This window comes from Coregonus lavaretus (genome assembly GCF_964263955.1).
Source record: "Coregonus lavaretus genome assembly, chromosome: 7".
Taxonomy (NCBI): domain Eukaryota; kingdom Metazoa; phylum Chordata; class Actinopteri; order Salmoniformes; family Salmonidae; genus Coregonus; species Coregonus lavaretus.
Genome location: NC_139994.1, coordinates 33,656,686 through 33,682,115, shown reverse-complemented (window position 1 = coordinate 33,682,115; position 25,430 = coordinate 33,656,686). Strand labels below are relative to the sequence as shown.

Genomic DNA, 25,430 nt, shown 5'->3' with positions numbered 1-25,430 from the left:
GAGAGGACAAATAGCCTACTGTAATGTTAATAGCATTACTGAATTCTAAGAATATTCCCGATGTTGTTATGTTCTAGAACAATTCCGCCTAGTCATTCTGCTTCTCTCTTCTCTTCGCAGATATGGAAAAATAGTGTCAACCAAGGCGATCCTGGACAAGAACACCAACCAGTGCAAAGGTACGTCACCAAGGTCACTATCCCAAATGGCATCTTATTCCCTAGGTAGTGCACTACTTTTGTCCAGGGCTCTGGTCAAAAGTAGTGCACTATGTAGGGAATAGGGTGCCATTTGGGATGCATACTGAGCCTTGTGTTAGCCACCGAGAGCCTTGTGTCTGCCACCGTCCTTGGCACGACGATCACTCTTCAAAGCAGATGTTTTGTCATAGGAAGCGTTCGGAGCCAAGCCCTGGCATTAACATAGACCTCAGTCAAGGAAGTGGCAGCATGTCGTAAATCAATTATTTAGCAGTTAGCGCTAGCTGGAGGAAGGATGGAGGTAAATAACTAGGCCCTGCAATGAAGCTCGCTCGCTGGAAGGACGTCAGAGGATAGGCAGTTGTTGTACAACCCCTCCCTAGCTACGTCTCTGTCGACTCTTTTATTTCCTCCTCTTTCAACCGGGTCTTGGAAAACAGCATTAGCCTGTGCTGTCTGTATACTCACTATGAATGTCATGTTGACACAGAAAACCAAACAACAGAGCCGTCATATTAGCGGCTCATTTTCAAATTGCTAATCAAGTATACATATCCAATTAGAAGGCTAACAGGCAAGTACGATGTAGTTAAACATTAATTAATATCAATCTTGTCTTACATCTCAAGTTATTCATAGACATATTCCCTGCTTCAGCCGAGTTGGTACAGTACTGTAAATACATTTCAGTAGTTTTCCTTTTGTTCACTCTCCTCTACACTACGCAAACGGAGCGACGGAGTGTCGTGTACGGTCCGTTCCAAAAATTCAGCGGTCGCTCCGTTTGCGTAGAGTGTGTAGAGCCCTTTAATGGCCAGTCTTAGAGTGGGAGAAAAACAACGGATTAGTCCCGAGGTGTCTGGCGGCACTGTTTAAGCGCTATTGAAGTTCCATCAATACTTTAAATTGTTTTTCGCAGCTTCCTTACTCGGTATTGCTGCCCCCTTCAAGGTGAAGCCGCCTCCCTACCCGTCCTTACCTGGATGGATACCACCCGTTGTGTGCCGGGTCAAATGTGGAGGGAAAACAACCCTCCATGATTCAAGGCTGAAAAAACCTAGGATTGGCTTAACCACCTTTGTGTAGGCGGCAGGTAGCTTAGCGGTTAAGAGCATTGGGCCAGTAACCAAAAGGTCACTGGTTCGAATCCCAGAGATAACTAGGTGAAAAATCGGTTGATGTGCCCTTGAGCAAGGCACTTAACCCTAATTGATAAGAGAGTCTGCTTAATGACTAAAATGTCAATTTGTTGCTGGTGACTCATGTAGGCATTCAGAAGTCAGCCTGGGCCCCTTGTTAGGAGGAAGGATGGACCCATGGGTCATGGAAAACAGGAAGAGAGGATTGAGGGAGTATAAAGGTACACCAGAGGTGAGAAGTAAATCACAGGGTGTGGAGATGAAATACAGTAGAGCCTCTCTGTGTCCAGGCACTGGCCTGGTGAGTTATGCTCTGGAGGGCCAGGCACTCGGCTCTGTACTAGCGGGAGACCAGTTTTCCATACCTCACCTGCCTGGAATGCAGCTCTGCTGAGATGCCAAAAGCCAAGTATAAGCGTCTGTATTTTACGAGTGGAAATGATGGTCCAGCCCTGTGCACTGAGAGAGAGAGGGAGAGAGAGAGGGGGGGGAAGAGGGAGTGAGACAGAAAGAGAGGAGAGAGAGGAATGGGGGGGGGGGGGGGTGGAGAGAGAGACAGCAATAGCTCAAAGGTCTCATCAGAAGCCATGTGTTTCTGAATAAATGCAGATATCTAGCTTACCCCTACCATGTAACCCATGTCTCTGATCGCTACTGACAGCCAGGACCTCATTCCTTTCATACTGATGTTGAAATACATGTGCAATATATTTCAGATTTTAGAGAGCTTGATACAGAGGGCCTGAGTTTTTTTTTTCTTGACTCTGACCAGCATTTTATTTCATAAACTGAAATTATTTTCTTCTAGTGAGAATCGAATGTTGTAACATACCCGTACACCTTTTTATGATAAAATCAATCTTCAGAGGTTACTCTAGTCAACACAATCTGCTTCTAAATAGATTTTTCCTTTCAAAAGATGCTCTCTCCTCCTCTCCATCCTTGTAAAGGTGAATGCATTTCCCCTCAAAGAGAAGCAGGAAGGCAGGTATGGGTTGGAGCAGGCTTCGTATCCGTCATAAAAAGAGCATTGCTTCGCCCTGTTCCAGTATCACTTTGTTTTCAGTCGTCTGCCCTTTTGACCTGGCGCTTGTTTAAATGTCAGAGGCAGTGCTTTTTCAACACGGTGGCACCATCAGACAGACACCGAGCCGGGAACAAGCAAGGCCAATCCTCCCTCCCTCCTCTCCTGTGTTATTTGTATTTAGTTCAGCTCAGTGAGCATGCAGCAAAGCGCGAGGAAAGGGGAGGGTGCAAGAGGTCAGCAACCAGTCATCTCTGGGAAAGATTAAGAAATGCGATATACACTGAGAGAGAAGCGTGGGAGAGGAACCTGTTTGTTGTAGAGAGACAGAGATATGCTGGGCACTGATGTACCACACACACAAATGCAGTCACGCACGCACACACACACACACACACACACACACATTCACACAATCACGCATGCATGCACTCATTATACACACACATTCAAGCATGCACAGTGGTGTAAAGTACTTAAGAACAAATACTTTAAAGTACTACTTAAGTAGTTTTTTGCATCTGTACTTTACTTTACTATTTATATTTTTGACTACTTTTACTTTTACTTCACTACATTCCTAAAGAAAATTATGTACTTTTTAATACATACATTTTCCCTGACAACCAAAAGTACTCGTTACATTTTGAATGCTTAGCAGGACAGGAAAATGGTCTATTTCACAGACTTATCAAGAGAACATCCCTGGTCATCCCTACTGCCTCTGATCTGGCGGACTCACTAAACACATGCTTCATTTGTAATTGATGTCTGAGTGTTGGAGCGTGCCCCTGGCTATCCGTAAATTAAAAAAACTAGAAAATGATGCCGTCTAGTATGCTTAATATAAGGAATTTGAAATGATTTATACTTTTACATTTACTTTTAATACTTAAGTATTTTAGCAATGATATTTACTTTTGATACTTAAGTATATTTAAAACAAAATACTTTTAGACTTTTACTCAAGTAGGATTTTACTGGGTGACTTTCACTTTTACTTGAGTCATTTTCTATTAAGGTATCTTTACTTTTACTCAAGTATGACAATTGGGTACTTTTTCCACCACTGAGCATGCATACACATACATACATTCATGCACACATGCACATAGAATAACACACACATGTACATTCCACATTTATGCACTCTGTAAAACACACTCGCAGAGTGCACAATCACATTGAGGCTAGCATACTAGAGCCTCTCCTCTCCCCCACACACACAGCCTACACCCCCACCCACACAATCATCCATCTGCCTTAGGACTCTATGGCTCCTGCAGCAACCAGCAGCAGATCTTTCAATCCTCCGCCTGCCTAGCATCACAGCGTGACTGCCTTCCACCTCTGCATCGTGCGGGCCCTGAATGAGCCTCTCCATCTTCCCATCACTGACTCACACCCTGGACCGACTGGAGAGCAATGGGAACAGGAAGTTGTGAAAGGCTTAAGGGCCGTCAAGCTCTGTAGGTAATAGGGGAGGCATTCTCTCTCTCTGTCCCTCTATTGTTCCCTCTGCTTCCCTTTGGATGTTTTTCATTTAGTGAGATGTTGGTTAGCATAATCTGAGGGTCTGGGGGAACCGAAACCACTAATTTGCCATAAGGCAGCGCAGGCATTTGAAGGAAAGCAGGGGCTGACCGAATGAAGACATTTTATATTTTCCTGTATGAGCCCTGAGGCAGAGGAAATGACCTCAGCCCTTTAAAGGACCTCCGTTTCCTCTGCCAGGAGATAAGGCCGCTGAGGCTGAGATTCGCCAAGCCGGCCTGGCGGTTCAACACCACACTGGATTGTGGGAAATTAGATGATACGATTGGCTCCCACGGCTTTGTTCTCTTCTCAGCTGCCTGTTGTTATTTTATATTGGTCCTCTGTAGCTCAGTTGGTAGAGCATGGTGCTTGCAACGCCAGGATAGTGTGGTTGGTAGAGCATGGCGCTTGTAACGCCAGGGTAGTGGGTTCAATCCCCGGGAACACCCATACGTAAAAATGTATGCGCACATGACTGTAAGTCGCTTTGGATAAAAGTGTCTGCTAAATGGCATATTATTATTATTATAGTGGGTTTGAATCCCGGGAAAACACATACGTAATATGTATGTACGCATGACTCTAAATATCTTTGGATTAAAGCGTCTGCTAAATGGCATATACCCCCTTTTGCCCTCAGAACAGCGTCAATTCGTCAGGGCATGGACTCTACAAGGTGTCGAAAGCGTTCCACAGGGATGCTGGCCCATGTTGACTCCAATGCTTCCCACAGTTGGCTGGATGTCCTTTGTGAGGTGGACCATTCTTGAAACACATGGGAAACTGTTGAGCGTGAAAAGCCCAGCAGCGTTGCAGTTCTTGACACAAACCGGTGCGCCTGGCACCTACTACCATACCCCGTTCAAAGGCACTTAACATTTGGTCTTGTCCATTCACCCTCTGAATGGCACACATACACAATCCATGTCTCAATTATCTCAAGGCTTAAAAATCCTTATTTAACCTGTCTCCTTCCCTTCATCTACACTGATTTGAAGTGGATTTAACAAGTGATATCAATAATGGATCATAGCTTTCACCTGGATTCATCTGGTCAGTCTATGTCATGGAAAGTTTTGTACTTAATGTTTTGTACACTCAGTGTATATGAGATTATTTTATTTTTCTACAGCTAATAAAGTATCTTATAAGCCAATGTGGGCTGGGAATCCTTGAAGATGCATGACACTACAATAATAAAATAAATCCAATCAAAATGATCCTGTAGAAGAGATACAGTATATAAAGTGGTGCATCACTTTCTACTAGGCTTGACCATTACAATTGCCTGCATCCATACACCACCCCCTTGCACAGAGTGACCCTCTAATGGAGAAATATCTGCAATGTTAGTCTCTATAAAAAGAGATTTATGGCTACATCGATGGCTGAGTAGAGTATTGCATGATGCCGAGCATAAAGGAGAATTGATGAATGAGGTTGCGCTCTCCAAAAAGGCCTGTTTCGGATTGTCCCATGTGCCTTTCGGGGAAGTGGAAAGAGAAAGCCAAGCGAGTGCTGTTTGCATCCATTATCGGTTTCTCATTAGAGGGGCCGAGATATAAACATTTGTCTATGTTGCCGGCGCAATTAAGGATTCTCTCCACAGCCCCTCTGCCCTTTGAAAATGAATTATGTGCAGATGAGAATCTCAACTTAAGTGCGGCCAGCAGCGGACCTCTTCCAAAATGCCTCTCTCTTCCCAAAAGTGATTCCAAAAAGAAGCGAGCTATGGAGAAACAGGAGAGAGAGAAAGAGGCATAAAGAGAGAGCATAAGCCTGTCCCCTGTTTGCATGTGTAGTAATGCCCTTAATTGGTAATCACAATGGGAGAATTCCATTGATTGGGTGGCGTCGCAAACCTCAACGTGGTGTACCCATACTCCACCCGTTCTTTGTTTTGCTGCAGAGCCTCACACAGCTCAAGCCTCCCCCTCCATTTCCCTCCCTCTTCCAGCTCCCATTCCTTTAAGCCAAGGCGCTCACTTGCCTTCCAAGTTGGCTGCTCACCAAGCTGGCATCTGAAAGGGTGAGCACGTCGTAAATTGAACCCGGCCACCACATTCCTCCAGCAGTGACCTTCCCAAAGTCCCCCCCACCCCCACCCACCCCCCACCCACCCCTCCACTTCCTGTGCCGCTCCCGCTGGAAGTGTGGTCGCCGCTTCACTTCCAGGGCTGGCTGGCCGGGAGACCAATGCCCCGAGGGACAGCAGCACTGTCTCTGTGTCATGAGCCCTGAGCTCTGACACCACCCTTGCTTGTGTTTGACGTCAGTTCCATCCTTATACAACACTGTTGAGCTCTCTTCCCTCCCGGTCAATCGACAAACGGACTTGAGGGTTATCAGTCGAGGGCGTATCTACCACCCTTTTTTATCCGAGAGCCAACGTCGCTGGTGTGGTAACCACAATGGGGGCTGCGGCCTTCCCCTGACCTGCCAGGGGTTCGGGGTTCGCCCCTGCATCTTCCTGAGTAATGATCATATCCTTGATTAGTTAAGGAAGGAATAAATCAGAAATGCATGAATAAAGGTAGATGGGGGCGGCTTGGCTGTTCCTCATGAATGAATCAGAGCTGGGGGACAAAGAGGGCCGCGCATAAAAAATACAGGAACACTTTGTCCTTGTCATGATTTTTATGTTTGTCTCTGCACTGGAGATTTATTTTTCGGAGGCCAATCTTGATTTTTCATTGATCTATGCTTTGTTAAAATATTTGCTCTGTCTGCCCATTTTTGTGCAATCTGCCACAGTAGCTGAGGTGATTATCTATCCTGTTGCCTAGTCACTTTATCCCTACCTAAATGTACAGTGCATTCGGAAAGTATTCAGACCCCTTCAGTTTTTCCACATTTTGTTACGTTATAGCCTTATTCTAAAATGAATTCAATTGTTTGTTTTTTTTCAATCTACAAACAATACTCCATAATGACAAAGCGAAAACAGGTTTTTATAAATTTTTGCAAATTTATTGAAAATAGAAGCTTGAGAGTATCTGCAGAGAAGAATGGGAGAAACTCCCCAAATACAGGTGTGCCAAGCTTGTAGCGTCATACCCAAGAAGACTCAAGGCTGTAATTGCTGCCAAAGGTGCTTCAACAAAGTACTGAGTAAAGGGTCTGAATACTTATGTAAATGTGATATTTCTGTTTTTTATTTGTAATAAATTAGCAACAATTTCTAAAAACCTGTTTTCGCTTTGTCATTATGGAGTATTGTGTGTAGATTGATGAGGAAAAAAACCAATTTAATCCATTTTAGAATAAGGCTGTAACGTAACAGAATATGGCGGTCTGAATACTTTCCGAATGCACTGTATATATCTACCTCAATTACCTCGTACCCCTGCACATGGACTCGGTACTAGTACCCCGTGTATGTAGCCAAGTTATTGTTACTCATTGTGTATTTATTCCTTGTTATTATTTTTAAATGATTTATCTTTTTTTCTCTCTGCATTGCTGGGTAGTAAGCATTTCACTGTTAGTCTACACCTGTTATTTACGAAGCGTGTGACAAATAACATTTGATTTGATTTGATTATGTTGCTCTTTTCCAACCTGCATCAACACTCCGGCTAAACTGGACATACATGTAGCACAAAATGGCACTGTTTATTAATTGTCCCTCTAGAACTCCAAGTTTTGTGGGCTTAAGTGCCCTCTGGTTCTCACCTTTTCACGTAATCTGCCACTGTTTAAGGTCTGTTGACATTCTAGCCTATGACTTAATTTACTTAAATCGTCAAATTAAATATCAGCATTAAGTAGCCCTCAAGAACCAGTGTTTTCTACCCCCCCCCCCTGTGTGTGTGTGTGTGTGTGTGTGTGTATGTTTGCACTCTTGTCACTATTACCACTCAGTGTTTTGCCAGATGATCCATTTTAATGGTAGACTCAGCGATATGACGTAGATGCAGAAAGTAAACAGCATAGTGGGTCAATTTCCGTAACAACTAAGAGTGTTGAAGTGCGAGGGTCAACTTCTCTGATGTTTTGGTGCTCTGGCTACCACACTCCAACAGCGTGAAGCAAACTCGTGCACATGCGCAGATACTATGTGTGACCGTGTGAGAGCGAAGTCTTGCATCTCGCTCATCTCAAAATCTGCGGTACTACAAGGTCATTTAGCTGAGTCTACCTTAAACAACCTTTTGACAAGTAATTAACACCCTGCAGGTCTCTGCCTCCCTCCCTCTCAAGAGCTATTCAGATGATGCAGGGTTACACTATTAAGCTAACAAGACAATGTAGTTACTGTGAATTACTGTGTAACTGAGTGGCGAAGGCAATTACACATCTGAATGGAGACCAGGTCTGCTGTGCGTTTAGGATATTTTCTCACTAACATTATTCTACCAACTCAGATCAATTAACACCAGTTGTCTGTGAGCGGTGTTCATAAAATATGCTAATTATAATTTAAAGGCTGGTTTTGGGTCTTTTAAATCAGGCTAGCCATTTAGTCAAGATTGGCGCATTTGTAATTCTCTCTCATCTAAATGGAGCTTAATTTAAACACTGTGAACTGAGCGCTGTTCAAACCTGAGCTGTCTCTCATAGTAACTGGGTATTTCAGTAAAATTTTAGCCCAATATAGATAGCTTCAGGAGTCCACAAATCATGATGGAACATTTATGATAGTAAGATTTATGATAGTCCTCATATTTCTTAATTATTCATAAAATGTGAACTGCACATCAGTTAAATCAACTGTGCAACAACAATGTTGGTTTTGGAATTGCTGTACCTCAGAAACCCAGTTACTTGTTTTGATTTATGAGAATTTGAGTAAAATACTATAGCAGCTGTACTGTATGTTGTTGTACTATACGTTACCCCTGGGCATTGGTAGGAAGGCGAAGGATAGAGGGAAGGAAGGATTAATTAAAGCCCAGATATGAAAATACTTCAGTATTTAAATAGTCAAGATGATAATCTCATATCTATAGCACCTGGTTGATTTCATGTTCTGCTGCACTAACCTGTAACAGTTCTAAAATAAGCAATTCTTTACAGTAACATTTAGTTCTGCTACAGTAACAGTGGTGCAGACAGAAAGGAGATCAATAAACAGATCCTGCAGCTAAGGGAGGCAGAAGGCAGAAGGTTATTGATCAGATGATGATTGACAGGTAGATCCATTTTGGGTTGAAACCCATAGGGCCAGTTTCCTGGACACAGATTAAACCTAGTCCTGAACTTAAAAGCATGCTCAATAGAGAATCTCTATTGAAAATGCTTTTTAGTCCAGGACTGGCTTAATCTTTGTCCAGGAAACCAGCCCGTAGTGTCTATACCCAAGGCTGTATGAGGTTGTTCCTGACAAGTGTCCACAGTCTGTAATGTATGTTACCAGTGAGCTGTGCTGTCCGTGTCCCCTTGGCCCTGTGCCCTGGCACTCTGCCCTCAGCAGGGCACTGCAGCTCACAGATAAGAACTACGTCCCAAATGGCACACTATTCCCTGTATAGTTCACTGCTTTTGACCAGGACCCATAGGGCTCTGGTCAAAAGTAGTGCACTATGTAGTGAGGGGGCCATTTGGGATGCATTCAAGGACACTTTTATACCTGGGAGAAAATTACAAGAAATACAATGAAGCCAATATGGTGCATCAGCAAGAGATGAATCCCCCATAAATCCATGTTGCAGTTAATTGCCTGTACCACTATCTCACCTGTAGTGTCTCATATAAAATAATTATTATTATTTTACAATAAATGAGATATTGTCCCAGAGCATTAGGCTGACAGGTTGACATTGAATGTGTGAATGGTAAATGAATGTGTAATAGCTGTGTGTTCTGTTCTGTACGTTGTGTGTGTGCACACATATGCACATGTACTATACATGTACACACACACGTGTGTGTTTCTATGAGCAGTGTGCGTTGGGTGTGAGTATGTGTGCAGAGGAGCCAAGATGAAAACACGTCTGTCCTACCAGTGTATTTGTGAGGGGGAAGTGGTGCCGTGTGATATGTCAACTCCCTGTGCTGTTACGCCCTGATGGGACTAACGTGGTCAGAGGTCTCCAACCCAAAGATAACATTTTCATACATCGCCTCAGTATAGACACGCACGCACATACACACACACACATACACGCACACACTGCTGGTTTGGTGGTGAATGGACAGCAGCCACAAGACGGACTCTGGGAGTCTAATTTTATTTATCGCCAGTCACTCAGTGCAGGAGGATAAATGAGGAGGAATGCAGAACCTAGCGAGGATTCTCTCATCTGGGTTTGGAGCGGGACCAATCAACCCAGCCTTGGCTTGGCTGCAGGTAGCCACACTCACACACAGACACACACAGAGACACTCACTCAGACTCAGCTAGCCCAGAATGCCATCCAGCAAGCTATTTAAAACCCCCACATTGCCTTACTGTTTGCTCTGCTCACCGCAATGCAGCTCACCCAAACCATCACCCACCCACCCTCCCTGCCTGCCGGCGAAAGGGCTGGTCACTGGTCAAAACCCCAAAGACTTACTAAATAAATCTCATAAAAGTCTCCCTTTAAAAACATATTGTCAAGGGTTCCTATGTCCTCTCCAATGATTTGATAGGGGCTGAGTAAACAAGAGCAAAGCTACAAGCACGAAAACATGACCAATGTCCCATTGCTTCATTTAATGAATTCATCAAAAACTTTATTGAGGGATGTGGTGGTGGAAATAACAGGGTCAACTATAAACACTCCCATAAGTTGAGTCATTAGTCCTGGCCCATGGTCTACCATGTTTCTCACTGTTAGCCATAGGTCTATCGGATATCCTATTACATTCAGTATATCATCAATTAGGGTTTTACATTGCTATGCCTGTAACTCTGTAAGTGACACTTGCTCACTTGAAATACATCTGTGTCATCATTGATTTGATACATTTCTATATGTTTGCTTTGGCAATATATGTTGTTGCACTTTCCATGCCAATAGAGCCTTTTGAATGTAATTAAATAATTTGTGACAGCACATCCCATTTCATATTTTATGTCGAAAAATATTAAATGCTTTTTTTTACAGATTACAAAAGTTCAGAGCTCCAAAATGGTATATCATACACTGAGATTGGAGGAAGCATGGGAAAGATATGCTTCTTTAAAACATCAAAAATGTTTTATCCCACTTTGGAGACAAGTAGGATAAATGTCCATGAAAGATTTTGCTGAGTGCTCGAGAGCTCTTCTTTGTTGACGTCCATTATGAATCGTTCACACCCCCTTAACACTAAAACCGCTGGGCCTCGACGGACCCCCTTCAAGCTAATGAGCAGTCATTCTGACTGCAACATTTTAACAGTGTAATTAATAGCCTAGCCTACATTTCATATATGCTATAGCAAAAAAATATAATTTGGTTGTGTTTATGAATGCCTTGGGTAACATTAGAATACTATTTTTATTTATTTTTTCAAATAACACAATAGCATTTGCGTTAGTTGATGTTACTGTAGGCTGTATGTAAAACATATAATAAAAAAGGGGGGGGGCGGGGGGGGGATACAAATTCAAGTGTTCAACAATTTTATTCTTGGAGTGCCTTTGTTGCAACTATGAAATAGAAAGCATACGTGTTGGAACATGGTAACAGCTTCTTTTTTATAACGTCAAAATAAAATACCCTAACCACCAAGACGCACCGTCAGGATGCGCGGTCATGATGAAAACATTAGTATCCTAAACATCATTATATGCTCCAAGTAGCCTTGATAAATAGTGAAACTCAGCACAAAAGCAATAATGTCATTATAATGAATATAAGTGTTGCTACGACAGCAGTCAAAAATAGTAAATTATTGTTAGCTCCTGCTTGTGTGCGTCTTCACGCAATCGCATCAGTTGGATTTAATTGAGCTGTTATCCCTTGTCCTAACAGTTGACACAATTTTTGTAACTTTCACTTGCTTGACACACTTTGACATACAGTACCTTTGTTTGGTTGTAGTGCGTAATAGTCTCCATATTTCTTTATTATGTCTCCTCATCTTGTCGTTCTTCATCTTGTCATTCTTCAGCACCGTTGTGGAGTACAACGGTTGTGCAGGTGCCTTATTTTGCTCAGAGGGATGGAGCTCCCGTCTCACTTTGTCCATGGTGCGGGCCAAACTTGTTTTCTTTGCAAGCAGCTTCTTCGCCATGACAGTGAAGTGAAGACAACGTAAGGTTCTACAAGCCTCATCACCACATTCTCCGACACTCGCTCACCTGCTGCCCGATGTGGATATTTTCCCAGATATTGAAAGCCGTTCAGCATGTACAATTACACACTCTCTCACTGTCAGCCTACTCCAAGTAGGCCAGAGTAGACTGATAAGACTGCTTTGATTCGGTGGACTGATATAGGGTACATTTTAATATTATAATTTGAATGGATCAATTCAATAGAATGGCTCGCCCTGTTCTTCATTCACAATTGGTGGTTACATAATTATGTATCGTTTGCTTTCCCTTCGTCATCAACTCACCCATTCTCCTCCTTTCTTCCCACCATACTTTACTTAATTTATTTAATCTGTTGTTATATGTGTGAAATTAGTTTCGGTATAGCTTAGTTGGGAGAAGGATTCTGTCTTTCTCCCTATATAGCTCAGTGCATTCTCCTTGGCTAAACTAGGCTCATAATGTAACATTTGTATTCATATTTACAGATCCCATACAAGTTTGTAATTAAGGCACAAGAAAGTTCACATGTTCAAGAAGGCATTTCTGGAAGAAAAATAATAATATTTGTTTAAATAATTTGACGGGGCTACTGTGCAGACCCTGCGCCAGAAGGTATTAGTTGGACGGGCATTTGATTTCCATAGGCGGGCCCGTTTTTTCACGGGACTCCCTGTGTGCACGCGCTTGCGCGCATTTTTTAAAATGGGTGTAATAGTAAAGACTATGGCAGCTCGTGAGTTTCAAGTTTGGGGAAGCTAGCAATTTATCCTACCATTTCTACCAATCGTCTTGCCAGTTATGATTATTTTATATGTACATTTTCGTGGAACAGTTTCATTTCAATAATAACGTTTTCGTTTCTCAAAATCATTGTCATGTGATTAATCATACAAATCTGAAGTAAAATTATACAAATCTAAAAATGTAAATTAAACTATGGCAAGAGCACTAGCCTCTGCCATATGGACACATTGATACACTGTGATCCATTCGCAGCTAAAGAAATGAAAGCTTAGAACTCAGAGATAGCCTGAAGGCCAATGCAGCAGTAGGCCTATAACATCCATCATCAACTAAGTGAAATACATAGGCCTAAAGCAGACAAATAAAAAAAGTAGAAAATATCCTGATCAAAATTCTGGTTCTTTCATCACATTCATCTCTCTGTTGCTAACTGTTGCTAATGAACTTGCAACATTGTATCAACTAGCCTATTCTGGGCCATCAAAGTTTCCTGTGAAAGTGAGCTCGGGACAGAAAGCTGTTTTTTATTACGTTTCCGCTGGATATATGGGATCACCAGATCATTATATTTTGCTCTTTCACACCGAGGCTTCGTGATAATCGAGGCCTGAGTGTTGGAAAGATTTTTCAAATACTGAGGAACTATCATTCGCAATGGATGTTTAAAAAAACAGACTTGATGACTTGTGTGAGGCGAAGAAAAAATTAGTGGTGTATGTGGTGAGTTACAATCAGAAATCAGACATTGCCAAATGTGCACTTTCCTACATTCTGGAGAGAGACGCACTGTATCTTTGCCAATTTTTTTGAAAATTAGCTAATGTTTGATGCATGTGATAGAAGGAGTCAGGCGCAGGAGAGTAATACGCATCCAAAAAGTTTATTCCTTCTATAAACAGTTGCGCAAGCATGCCACAACAAAACTCAGGCACAGGGGAGATATCTACCCTGGCAAACAACAAGGTAAGGGTAGCTCAACCGAGCTACACACAGCTCACAACAAACAATCACCCACACAGACAAGGAAGCAGAGGGAACACTTATACAATGACTAATTGGGGATAAGGACCAGGTGTGTGTGATTAATTAGACAAGACAAGTGGAGTGATGATAAATGGATCGGCAGCAGCTAGTAAGCCGGTGACGACGAACGCCGAAACTTGCCCGAACAAGGAGGTCGTGACAGTACCCCCCCCCCCCCAGTGGTGTGTGTGTCCAGTCCGGCACGGCCCGTGCCTGTTCCACCGGTCAGCTGCTCCACTCCGGAGCCAGAGCAATCCGCTCCACCGGGGTCCGGTCCAACTCCAGTCAGCGGATCCACTCCGGAGCCAGAGCAATCCGCTCCACCGGTGTCCAGTCCAGCTCCGGCCAGCGGCTCCAGTCCGGAGCCTATACGGTTTGATCCACCGTCGTCGGGTCCAGCTCCAGTCAGCGGTGCCAGACCAGATCAGGGGCACAACGGGGAGGTGGAGAGAAAGTGGTGGTCACACCCGGAGCCGGATCCGCCTCCGAGGCGGAATGCCCACCCGGCCCCTACCCTGTTGTGTTTGTGTAGCGCGGTCGCAGTCCGCGCCTTTGGGGGGGGGGGGGGGGGGGGGGGGGGGGGGTACTGTCACGCCCTGGCTCTGGGGACTCTGAAATGTTGAGCCAGGGTGTGTAGTTTCTGTGTTATATTTTCTATGTTGATGTGCTAGATCGTTTAGATCTATGTTGGCCAGGGTGGTTCCCAATCAGAGGCAGCTGTATCTTGTTGTCTCCGATTGGGGACCATACTTAGGCAGCCTGTTTGGCACTAGTCGGTGTGGGATCTTGTTCCGTTAAGGTTTGTTTTGTGTAACCTAGGACTTCACGTTTCGTTTGTTTGTTGTTTTGTCGTGAGTTAAGTACTTAATAAAATGTACGCTTATCACGCTGCGCCTTGGTCCGTATCTTCCATAAACGATCGTGACAGGATCGAGGATATCCCTCACTGGGACCCAGCACCGTTCCTCCGAACCGTACCCCTCCCACTCCACGAGGTACTGAAGGCCCCACACCCGATGCCTCGAATCCAGGATGGAACGGACCGAGTACGCTGGGGCCCCATCGATGTCCAGAGGAGGTGGAGGGACCTCCCGCACCTCAGACTCCTGGAGCGGACCAGCTACCACCGGCCTGAGGAGAGACACATGAAACGAGGGGTTAATACGGTAATCAGGGGGAAGTAATAACCTATATGTGACCTCGTTGACTCTCCTCAGGACTTTGAACGGCCCCACAAACCGCGGGCTCAGCTTCCGGCAGGGCAGGCGGAGGGGTAGATTCCGGGTAGAGAGCCAGACCCGATCCCCCGGTACAAAGATGGGGGCCTCACTGTGGTGGCGGTCAGCGTTGGCCGGATAAACCTCAGATAATAGTTGGCAAAGCCAAGGAAGCGCTGCACCTCCTTAACCGTTGTTGGAGTCGGCCAATTACGCACGGCTGAAATGTGATCTCGCTCCATCTCCACACCTGAGGTGGAAATGCGATATCCAAGGAAGGAGACGGACTGCTGGAAAAACATACATTTCTCTGCCTTAGCATAAAGGTCATTTTCCAACAGTCGGGCCAGCACCTTGCGAACCAGGGACACATGCTTGGCGCGCGTAGCGGAATACACCAGGATGTCATCAATGTAGACCACTACACCACGACCAAGCATGCCCCGAAACACCTCGTTCACAAAGGACTGGAAAACTGAGGGAACATTCATCAAACCATAGGGCATCACCAGGTATTCATAATGCCCCGTGGTTGTGCTGAATGCTGTATTCCACTCATCTCCCTCTCGGATACGCACCAGGTTGTACGCACTCCTGAGATCTAATTTGGTGAAGAAGCGCGCCCCATGCATTGATTCAATCACTGAAGGAATGAGGGGGAGAGGATAACTAAATCTTATCGTCTCCCTATTCAGTGGTCGATAATCAATGCAAGGGTGCAGACCTCCGTTCTTCTTCTTCACAAAGAAGAAACTTGAGGAGGCGGGTGAAGTGGAGGGACGTATATACCCCTGGCCCAGGGACTCGGTGACATATGTTTTCATAGGCACCGTTTCCTCCTGTGACGGGTTATATATGACTCCTGGGAGGTACAGCGTCTACCCGGATGTTTATCGCGCAATCCCCCGCCCGATGAGGTGGTAATTTAGTAGCCTGCGTTTTAGAGAACGCTTACACCAGATCTAGGTATTCAGCGGGAATGCGCACAGTGGAGGTACTGTCTGGACTTTCCACCGTGGTTGCACCAATGGAAACACCTAGACACCTACCCTGACACTCTCGCGACCACCCCGTGAGATCCCTCTGTGGCCATGAAAAGGCGGGGTTGTGGAGTGCTAGCCAAGGGATACCTAATACCACAGGGAAAGCAGGAGACTCAATAATGGAAAATGTCACCTGCTCACAATGATTCTCCTGGGTAATCATGGTGACTGATGCAGTAACTTCCTTAACCAACCCGGACCCTAATGGTCGACTATCAACTGCTCTGATGGGGCGTGGAATGGATAGGGGAATCAATGGAATGCCTATATGGTGTGTGAATGCCCTGTCCATAAAGTTCCCAAGACTAGCGCCTTACACTGGGGAACATCCATGTGCTCAGGAAAGGAGACAAATATTTTACAGTACGCAGCAGAGGGCTCTGAACAAGTGTGGGTGTTCGATACCTGGGGTGATGCGTGAGTGCCCTGCCTGCCGCCTCCAGAACCAAAAGAACGTTGACTACAACGTGTGGTGGATTTTCCCTTTGTGCCACCAGAGTGGCACTGTCGCTGTCCTCCTCCGCTCTCATGGCCGGCGTCTCCACCCAGCTCCATCAGCTCGAGGTCCGAGTCTTCCGGGGTGGAAACGGGCAGACCCCTACCAGGACGTCCTCTGGCTGCCAGCAGGTTGTCCAACCGCAGATGGCACCGGAACTGGTCGATCAGGGCCCGCTCGTTCCACCCGGACCCCGCTGCCAGCGTCCGGAACTCCAACGTAAAGTCCTGCGCAGTCCTCGTCCCCTGCCTCAGGTGGACCAGTCGCACACCGGCCTCTCGACCCTCGGGCGAGCGAAAGAGGTGAGCGAACTCCCCGTAGTCCTCCAACGCGGCTCCTCCTTCATTCCACACCGCGGTGGCCCACTCCAGGGCTTTCCCACAGAGGCAGGAAACAAGTACGGTCACCTTCTCCCGATGGTGCTGGCCTGATGCTGGCGAAGTAAAGCTCCAATTGTAGGAGGAATCCCTGGCACAGCGCTGCTGTCCCCTCAAACGCCCGTGGCCGGGATATCTGGATCCCTCCTGGTGCTGGGGTGTAGGTGGCTGGATCCGATTGGCCAGCTGGTCTCGACAGATCGGGTCTGCTCCTCTCAAGGCGTTGGACTACCTGAAGAACCCGATCCATCACTTCCCCCAAGCTGGCCAGCATCGTGGAGTGCTCCTGGACCCATGCCACGACTCCAGGCATGCGCTCTTCTCCCACTGACTCCATAGCAGGTGGGTGATTCTGTGATGCATGTGATAGAAGGAGTCAGGCGCAGGAGAGTAATACGCATCCAAAAAGTTTATTCCGTCGATAAACAGTTGCGCAAGCATGCCACAACAAAACTCAGGCACAGGGGAAATATCTACCCTGGCAAACAACAAGGTAAGGGTAGCTCAACCGAGCTACACACAGCTCACAACAAACAATCACCCACACAGACAAGGAAGCAGAGGGAACACTTATACAATTGGGGATAAGGACCAAGTGTGTGTGATTAATTAGACAAGACAAGTGATGATAAATGTGATGATAAATGGATCGGCAGCAGCTAGTAAGCCGGTGACGACGAACGCGGAAACCTGCCCGAACAAGGAGGGGAGGATCCTCGGCGAAAGTCGTGACATAATGATCCTCTGTGCAGAAGTCATGCTCTCTGGTGAAGTATTTTGAATGATTTTATTTAGACAGGAGTATTTATATAATTTTGGCGAAACATCAATTTACTTTAGGGCAATCCAGCATCCTAACAGTGCACTGTGCACCCGCCAACTTTCCTTTCCAATTCGCAAGAGGCTGAAACCAGAGAGTTGTATATAATGACGAGATGCTCATGTCTCCGCCCTAACAATGGGAGTTGTTGTCCCAAAGCCGGTAAGGCAGGCGACAAGCTTAGTTCTGCATATTATTCCCATAGAAATGCATTGGGTTTATACTGGACAGATTGTGGCGAGAGTGAGCCCTCTCGCTTCGCATCTTCCTCTCTGCTGAAACTATATCACCGGTGAAAGCTTTCGAGCGAGCGAAACAGCGTCCCTCTCTCTGTATGTAGCCCATGTATCTGATGCTGTCTGGCCAGAAATAGTATGACATGCCATACTCTTTCATTCGGCGTGCATCTCGGTCAAATAAATGATCAATATTTCAATATTTTATTTGGACGGGCAAGGAGGTACAGTAGGGTGGGCCAAGTCTGCCTATGTGTGACTGAACCATTATTCCTGCTGATGGTATTATTATAAAGTAGTATGCAATGCAAAACAGGATATTTAGAGCTAGCAGAATATGGAAATGGGAATTCTGTATCAAAATGGGAAAATCAAATTGGGGGGGGGGGGGGGGGGGCAAACAATCCAGACTGTTATGCAGATAAAGTATGCTAATTTCCCCCTACGTAATTAGGATTAACATAATTTGATGCACGAATGATGCATGCATGATTGATTCATGCATTGTAATAAGTCCCTTATCTGGTCTCAGGATATTGTAGCTACGTAGCTTAGCGTTAGCGGTGTAGCCTAAAGTGCATTGCATTCCATAGGGGCCTGGGGCTCTTGCTGCTCTCTGCGGCGCTTCTAGGCTACACTATCCTAACTGACAATTCTGTCTTTATCTCGACAGCAGCAGTTAGAGCAGGCCCAGGAAATACGATATGGCAGTTCATGTTTCTCTTTATTCTGCTAACGATTTTATTTTGGTATCTGCGCAGTGTATCAGACATGGTGCATCTTCTCAAAAAAGTTGAGCCGGCTTTAAAGGACAGATTGATTTTTTGGTTTGTGTACAGCCAGGATGTGTTTGAGACTTCAAAGCGATGCCTTCCTCCATTCCATCTCCTTGGGTGTAATTCTAGAGCACCCTCATTAGAAATACTGTACTGCACCTCATACTTGCCTTTGAACAACAGTGTTTTGAGAGCATGTGCAGTTTGTGTGTGATATTATTTTTGATCGCTTGAACTGAGTGAAAGGTTGTCTCCTGACCCTGATGTATTCAAATCAAATCAAATTACATTTTATTGGTCGTATACACATACTTAGCAGATGATATTGCAGGTGTAGCGAAATACTTGTGTTCCCAGCTCCAGCAGTGTAGTAATATCTAACAATTCACAACAATACACACAGATCTAAAAGTAAAAGAATGGAATTAGGAAATATATAAATATTAGGATGAGCAATGTCAGAGTCCAGAGTATAAATATATATATATGTGATGGGATGTATAGACATTTTGGACAGTATGTGGATATATCTGTAGAATATGTAGGATAGAATAGTATAATGTACAGCAATAGTTGAATAGGATGGGATTGACTAGAATACAGTATATACATATGAATTGAGTAAAACAGTATGTAAACATTATTCAAGTGACCAGTGTTCCATTATTAAAGTGAACAGTGATTCCATGTCTATGTACATAGGGCAGCAGCCTCTAAGGTGCAGGGTTGAGTAACCGGGTGGTAGCCGGCTAGAGGCAGTGACTAAATTCAGGGCAGGGTACTGAGTGGAGGCCAGCTAGTGATGTCTATTTGTGACCCACCATCTCTTTTCAGTCTCATGTTCAAAGATTTGAAATTGTGTTTTTTACATTGGATAAAAGTACACTCAGAGTTTCAAAAGGGCATATCATACACTGTAGTTGGAGGAAACATGGGGAAGTAATGCTGCTTTAAAAGTTGATAAATGTATAATCCCATTTAGGAGAAAAGGGCATTCTCGTGAATGTCCCAGCCCCCTCATTATCTCAACCAATCATGGCTAGGCAAGAGTCTGTATTTTCTCCTTGTCTAAACAGCTTGGTGATTTCATATTTTATTTATATTTACAGATTGTTTGTTATTGTTATTAAGGCACATGAAAGTTCACATGTTCAGGAAGGCATTTCTGCCTTTGATAAAATGTTTTAAGATCAAATTCATCTCCTGTGAAGTATTGATGTGCGTAATACGCCCAGCTTTCTGTAACGGGTCACATTTAACAGTCTGATGGCCTTGAGATGGAAGCTGTTTTTCAGTCTCTCTGTCCCAGCTTTGATGCACCTGTACTGACCTCGCCTTCTTGATGATAGCGGGGTGAACAGGCCATGGCTGGGTGGTTGATGTCCTACATGATCTTTTTGGCCTTCCTGTTACATTGGGTGCTGTAGGTGTCCTGGAGGGCAGGCAGTGTGCCCCCGGTGATGCGTTGGGCAGACTGCACCACCTTCTGGAGAGCCCTGTGGTTGCCATACCAGGCGGTGATACAGCCCGACAGGATGCTCTCAATGGTGCATCTGTTTCTCAGCATCTTGAGAGAGCGAGTGTTTTGTACTGGCCAAATGACTCTTGTGGGATGACTATACAGTATGTATGCAGGAACCCAGACAGTCCTGGCTTTTGGCTTCCCAATACAATACTGCCTGTACTGTAGCAAGTTAGACATGCATACTGTAACTCCAGTTATTGAGGGCTTCACTGTCTGTCATATTGAACTCTCTTGTCCTGACCTACATTGTCCTCTCCGGACTCCTGCAACTGGATTCAGTTGAACTCTCTCTGTCATGGTTTGTGTATTCACGGGTCATTTGATCGTTTGAGGTGGCGCCGTAGTGCCGTGGCCTTTTGGACTTGGTCTCTGCATGGAGCCGACCACAGTGACTTTCCAGTGCCGTACAGGTAATCGCTGCTCTGAGGAACCAGTACTCTCCTATCGATGCTGAATGTAGGTCAACTGTCTCTTTCTCAAATCCCCTTCCTGTTCCTGTTCCAATGAACATTCCTTTGATGGGATGTCCTGAAAATATTCTGTTTTTATACTTCACCATTCACCTCTTGAATAATATATTTATGGACCGGTTAACTGCATCTCAGCTAAGTAGAACCACTAGATCTGTTTTGGCAATATGGTTTAATTCAACCTTATTTCACCTCCAGCTCTTACAGTAGTGTTTCCTAATTAACATTTATTAACACTTCTCCTTCATTTTACCACCATGTTGTTAATCAGACATGAGCTCAATTCCGTTCTGCCACAGGTTATGAGTTTGCCATTATTTCACGCTCCTTTACCTCTATTGAATGCAGGAAACTCCAGACACACACATCTGTGTGTGTGTGAAAAAGTGTGTAGAGGGCAGCCACACTAGCTCGGCCCAGCTCCCCCCATTATCCCTTTCTAATTACACTTTCCTTGTGAAACAGTGGATCAGAGGCCACCATTGACTGCTTTTAATCTGGCACCAAATTTTAATTAACACCGACGTGACCCCTCCGCTGATACATCCCCGGGAATGTCGGGATCACAATAACTCATAAATCACAGCTGCAGATTTCATTCTCGCCTTTTCACCACTGATGGATTTCCGGAGGGGGTGGGAGAGTGGAAAAACCCCCCACAAAAAACAAGGGAAGGCTCTTGTACGACGGTGTCAACCTTTGAGAGATTTGTTTGCCGGGGAGAAAATGAAAAACCCTGTGAAATGAAATGGCTCTCTGTACTAATGGGCTGTTGTTGTGAGGAGCGTGATGGCCAACGTCAATCACTTCAAATATCAAGGGATTGAAGGGTTCGTTGTTTTGAGGGGGATTCCTTTCATTAGAAGAACCGATAGGCAGGTTAAAATAAAAATAAAAATGATTGGCATGTTTGTGTATATACTTTATCTGTGCATTGTTGTGATTCTTTGTATAGTTTTGCTGGAAAATGTGCTTTAAAAATGTAGCATTGTATAATGTAGGCTACTGTAGGACTTTAAAATACCAGTGTAGATTCCTTCATTCAAGTGGCTCGCCGGCTTGGGTTTGTTATTGCTAAACAGTTCATGTATGCTGCTAATTAACATTCCTAAGCATCCCCATATGAACGTCAGTGCCGCTAATTATTAAGCGATGTAGTGCTTACAAGATATGAGAACTGGCAGCCTCTGTGGTCATATTACCCACCTATTACTGCTACAATTACCAAGCCATGTCATTCTCTCTATCCGTCTAAGAACTCCACCTGCATTTCCCATCATTATTTTCTTCTCTCCTTCTCTCTTTACCTTCAGGATATGGCTTCGTGGACTTTGATAGCCCGGCTGCAGCACAGAAGGCGGTGTCGTCTCTCAAAGCCACCGGGGTGCAGGCTCAAATGGCCAAGGTAAGAACTGTTAGCACGTTAGCATCGGTGCTATACAGTATATGCTAATATAGTTAAGGCGTTAGCATGTTAGCATCACCACTTTATATGATAGTCTAGGCCAGGCTCAAATGGCCAAGGTAAGAACTGTTAGCACGTTAGCATCGGTGCTATACAGTATATGCTAATATAGTTAAGGCGTTAGCATGTTAGCATCACCACTTTATATGATAGTCTAGGCCAGGCTCAAATGGCCAAGGTTAGGAACTGTTAGCAACTTAGCGTCAATCCCACCAACGCTAGGCCAAGCTCATTCCTCAGGCATCCCCCTTAGTGGAATGGCTTTGCTCCATAAACACATTTTATAGAGTCCTTCGATGACTTACACCCATTACATACACTACATTATAAACCGGGTAGGTCGAGCCCTGAATGCTGATTGTCTGAAAGCCGTGGTATGACAAAAATGGATATTTACTGGTCTAATTACTTTGGTAACCAGTTTATAATAGCAATAAGGCACCTCAGGGGTTTGTGGTATACAGTGAAGGAAAAAAGTATTTGATCCCCTGCTGATTTTGTACGTTTGCCCACAGACAAAGACATGATCAGTCTATAATTTTAATGGTAGGTTTATTTGAACAGTGAGAGACTGAATAACAACAAAGAAATCCAGAAAAACGCATGTCAAAAATGTTATAAATTGATTTGCATTTTAATGAGGGAAATAAGTATTTGACCCCTCTGCAAAACATGACTTAGTACTTGGTGGCAAAACCCTTGTTGGCAAATGTTGTCACCTTCTCACCAAGCTGCTTGGCGATGCTCTTGTAGCCCATTCCAGCCTTGTGTAGGTCTACAATCTTGTCCCTGACATCCTTGGAGAGCTCTTTGGTCTTGGCCATGGTGGAGAGTTTGGAATATGATTGATTGCTTCTGTGGACAGGTGTCTTTTATACAGGTAACAAGCTGAGATTAGGAGCACTCCCTTTAAGAGTGTGCTCCTAATCTCAGATCGTTACCTGTATAAAAGACACCTGGGAGCCAGAAATCTTTCTGATTGAGAGGGTGTCAAATACTTATTTCCCTCATTAAAATGCAAATCAATTTATAACATTTTTGACATGCGTTTTTCTGGATTTTTTTGTTGTTATTCTGTCTCTCATTGTTCAAATAACCCTACCATTAAAATTATAGACTGATCATTTCTTTGTCAGTGGCAAACGTACAAAATCAGCAGGGGATCAAATACTTTTCCCCCTCACTGTATGGCCAATATACCATGGCTAAGGGCTGTATCCAGGCACTCCGCATTGTGTCGTGATTAAGAACAGCCCTTAGCTGTGGTATATTGGCCATATACCACACCTCCTCAGGCCTTATTGCTTAAATATACAAGGTCTGCTCGCTCATTACTGAATATGGGCTTTTACAGTTGCATGGTCTGGCCCCTATCCAGATACAGACCCAGATACAGACTGTAATGTGTAGGACATGGTGGGAGGCCTGCAGAAGGGGAGTTTAGATATGCTCTATGTTTCCAATGGCACTGTCACCCATCTCTTCCATAACTACTCCACAGTGTGTGACAGGGGCAGGGCTGCGGCCATATACAGTACAGCACCATGCCGTGTGTGCATGCGTGTGCGTGCACGTGTGGTGGACACTGTCAATTAGGCTGTGCTTTGGTTGCAGTGGGCATAGGCGCCTGTCATGTGCTCTTTGATATGATTGTGTGAAAGTGGAAGCAGATGAGAGGAACTGGAACACGAGACCCCAGTGAACTTCACAGCTTGAGAGAGTGAATGGCCATACCATAAGGGCAGTTAACTAGAGGCTTAATTGAACATTAATCAGACTTTTTACTTTTACTGATGCTGCTGGCATTGGTGTTGATTAGAACTGTGGTAATGATGAAGATGAGAGATACTTCGATTTTTATTCACAATTCCAATAATGATGGTGAGGATAATGATGCTAGAAATTATGATGAAGATGATACCCCCATTATTGTGATGGAATATAATGGGAGTATCAGCTAGAGGGGAGATGATCTCCTCAAATGTACAATTTATCCATTCCCTAGCTTCACAAAGTGTCTGTCCTCCCTCTAATATTTATAAGAGGCCACACACACAGAATACAGATTAGGGAATATGCTCTTTCCCTATTTCATTTAAAAACCTTTTTGTATTGCTTTCTGTTGTCAGTCAACATTCCCAGGAGTCGGCTTTTGTCCCAATATAAAACAGCTGGCCTTTTTACAGTGTTTGTGTGTGTGTGGGTGAACGTACTCTTGAATGTTTCCGGCCACATGAATTAAGGGTCTGGCATTCTCTACTTCTGTCTTTTTATCCCACTTCTGAGAGACATTAAGGGGTAGTTTAGTTTTTATTGACTCTCTGTATCTCTGTCTACTCAGTCTCTCTTCTACTTGCTCTCTTTCTCTCTGTCTCTCTCTATCTCTCAGCCTTTGTCTCTATCTCACACAAACACACAGCCACACACACTCCCGTCTACCATGTGTTCGTTCGCCTGCCATACATTCAATGAGGACAATTTAGTCCCATCCATAATTAACGTGGCCGGTCTGTAGCTGTGACTTTGAAACACCAGTCGGTTGCCCCAGAGGCATCAAACAGGAACCCAGGTGAGCATCACCATCACATCCTTCAGGTGTAAATCATTGTGGCGACTGCTGCCACCCCGATGACTGAACACGGTCATGCTGGGGCTCATTCTCCTCATTCTCCACGTCCCAAGGCTCCATTTTGTCACGTAGATCTCCCACAACAAAGTAATAAACGGAATTGCTAGTCAGAGCCAGAGGCTTTGAGCTCGTTAAATAAAACCGTCAGAGTAATCAAGTTGCACCTTCTTTTCCCGCTGCAGTGCCATTAAAAGGCTTTTATTAAGATTACGTATTTTAAACACGGCTGCAAGGGTGAGAAGAGATGAAGGGAAGAGAAAGGTGGAGAAATGGGTCTTTATTTCGTCTTCCTTCCCCTTCTTTTGTCTGGATGTCCCCCCTCTGAATTAGTAATACCAAGGAAACGTGAAACATTGGCTTCCTTTTATTTCCTCCTCCCCCTTGGGGACTGTGACAGCATGAGGGAGGATGAGAACCATAATTAAGGTACCTGAAGGACACTTCCTTGTACCTCCCTCGCTGTCAGTCACCTACAAAGCAGCAGCTTGGGCGAGAGTATGTGTGTGTGTTCTTCAGTGGGGGGAGGGGGGAGGGGGG

The 25,430-nt window shown here is 44.6% G+C and overlaps 1 protein-coding gene across 1 annotated transcript in view; it reads left to right on the top strand.

The window, feature by feature from the left end:
- rbms3 (RNA binding motif, single stranded interacting protein) overlaps positions 1 to 25,430 on the top strand; it is a 272,924-nt gene that overhangs the window by 70,076 nt on the left and 177,418 nt on the right. Inside the window, exons 3-4 of the mRNA XM_084166250.1 lie at positions 121 to 179; positions 22,113 to 22,204. Of these exons, the coding sequence (XP_084022376.1) occupies positions 121 to 179; positions 22,113 to 22,204 (151 nt within the window). The remainder of the gene's footprint in view (positions 1 to 120; positions 180 to 22,112; positions 22,205 to 25,430) is intronic.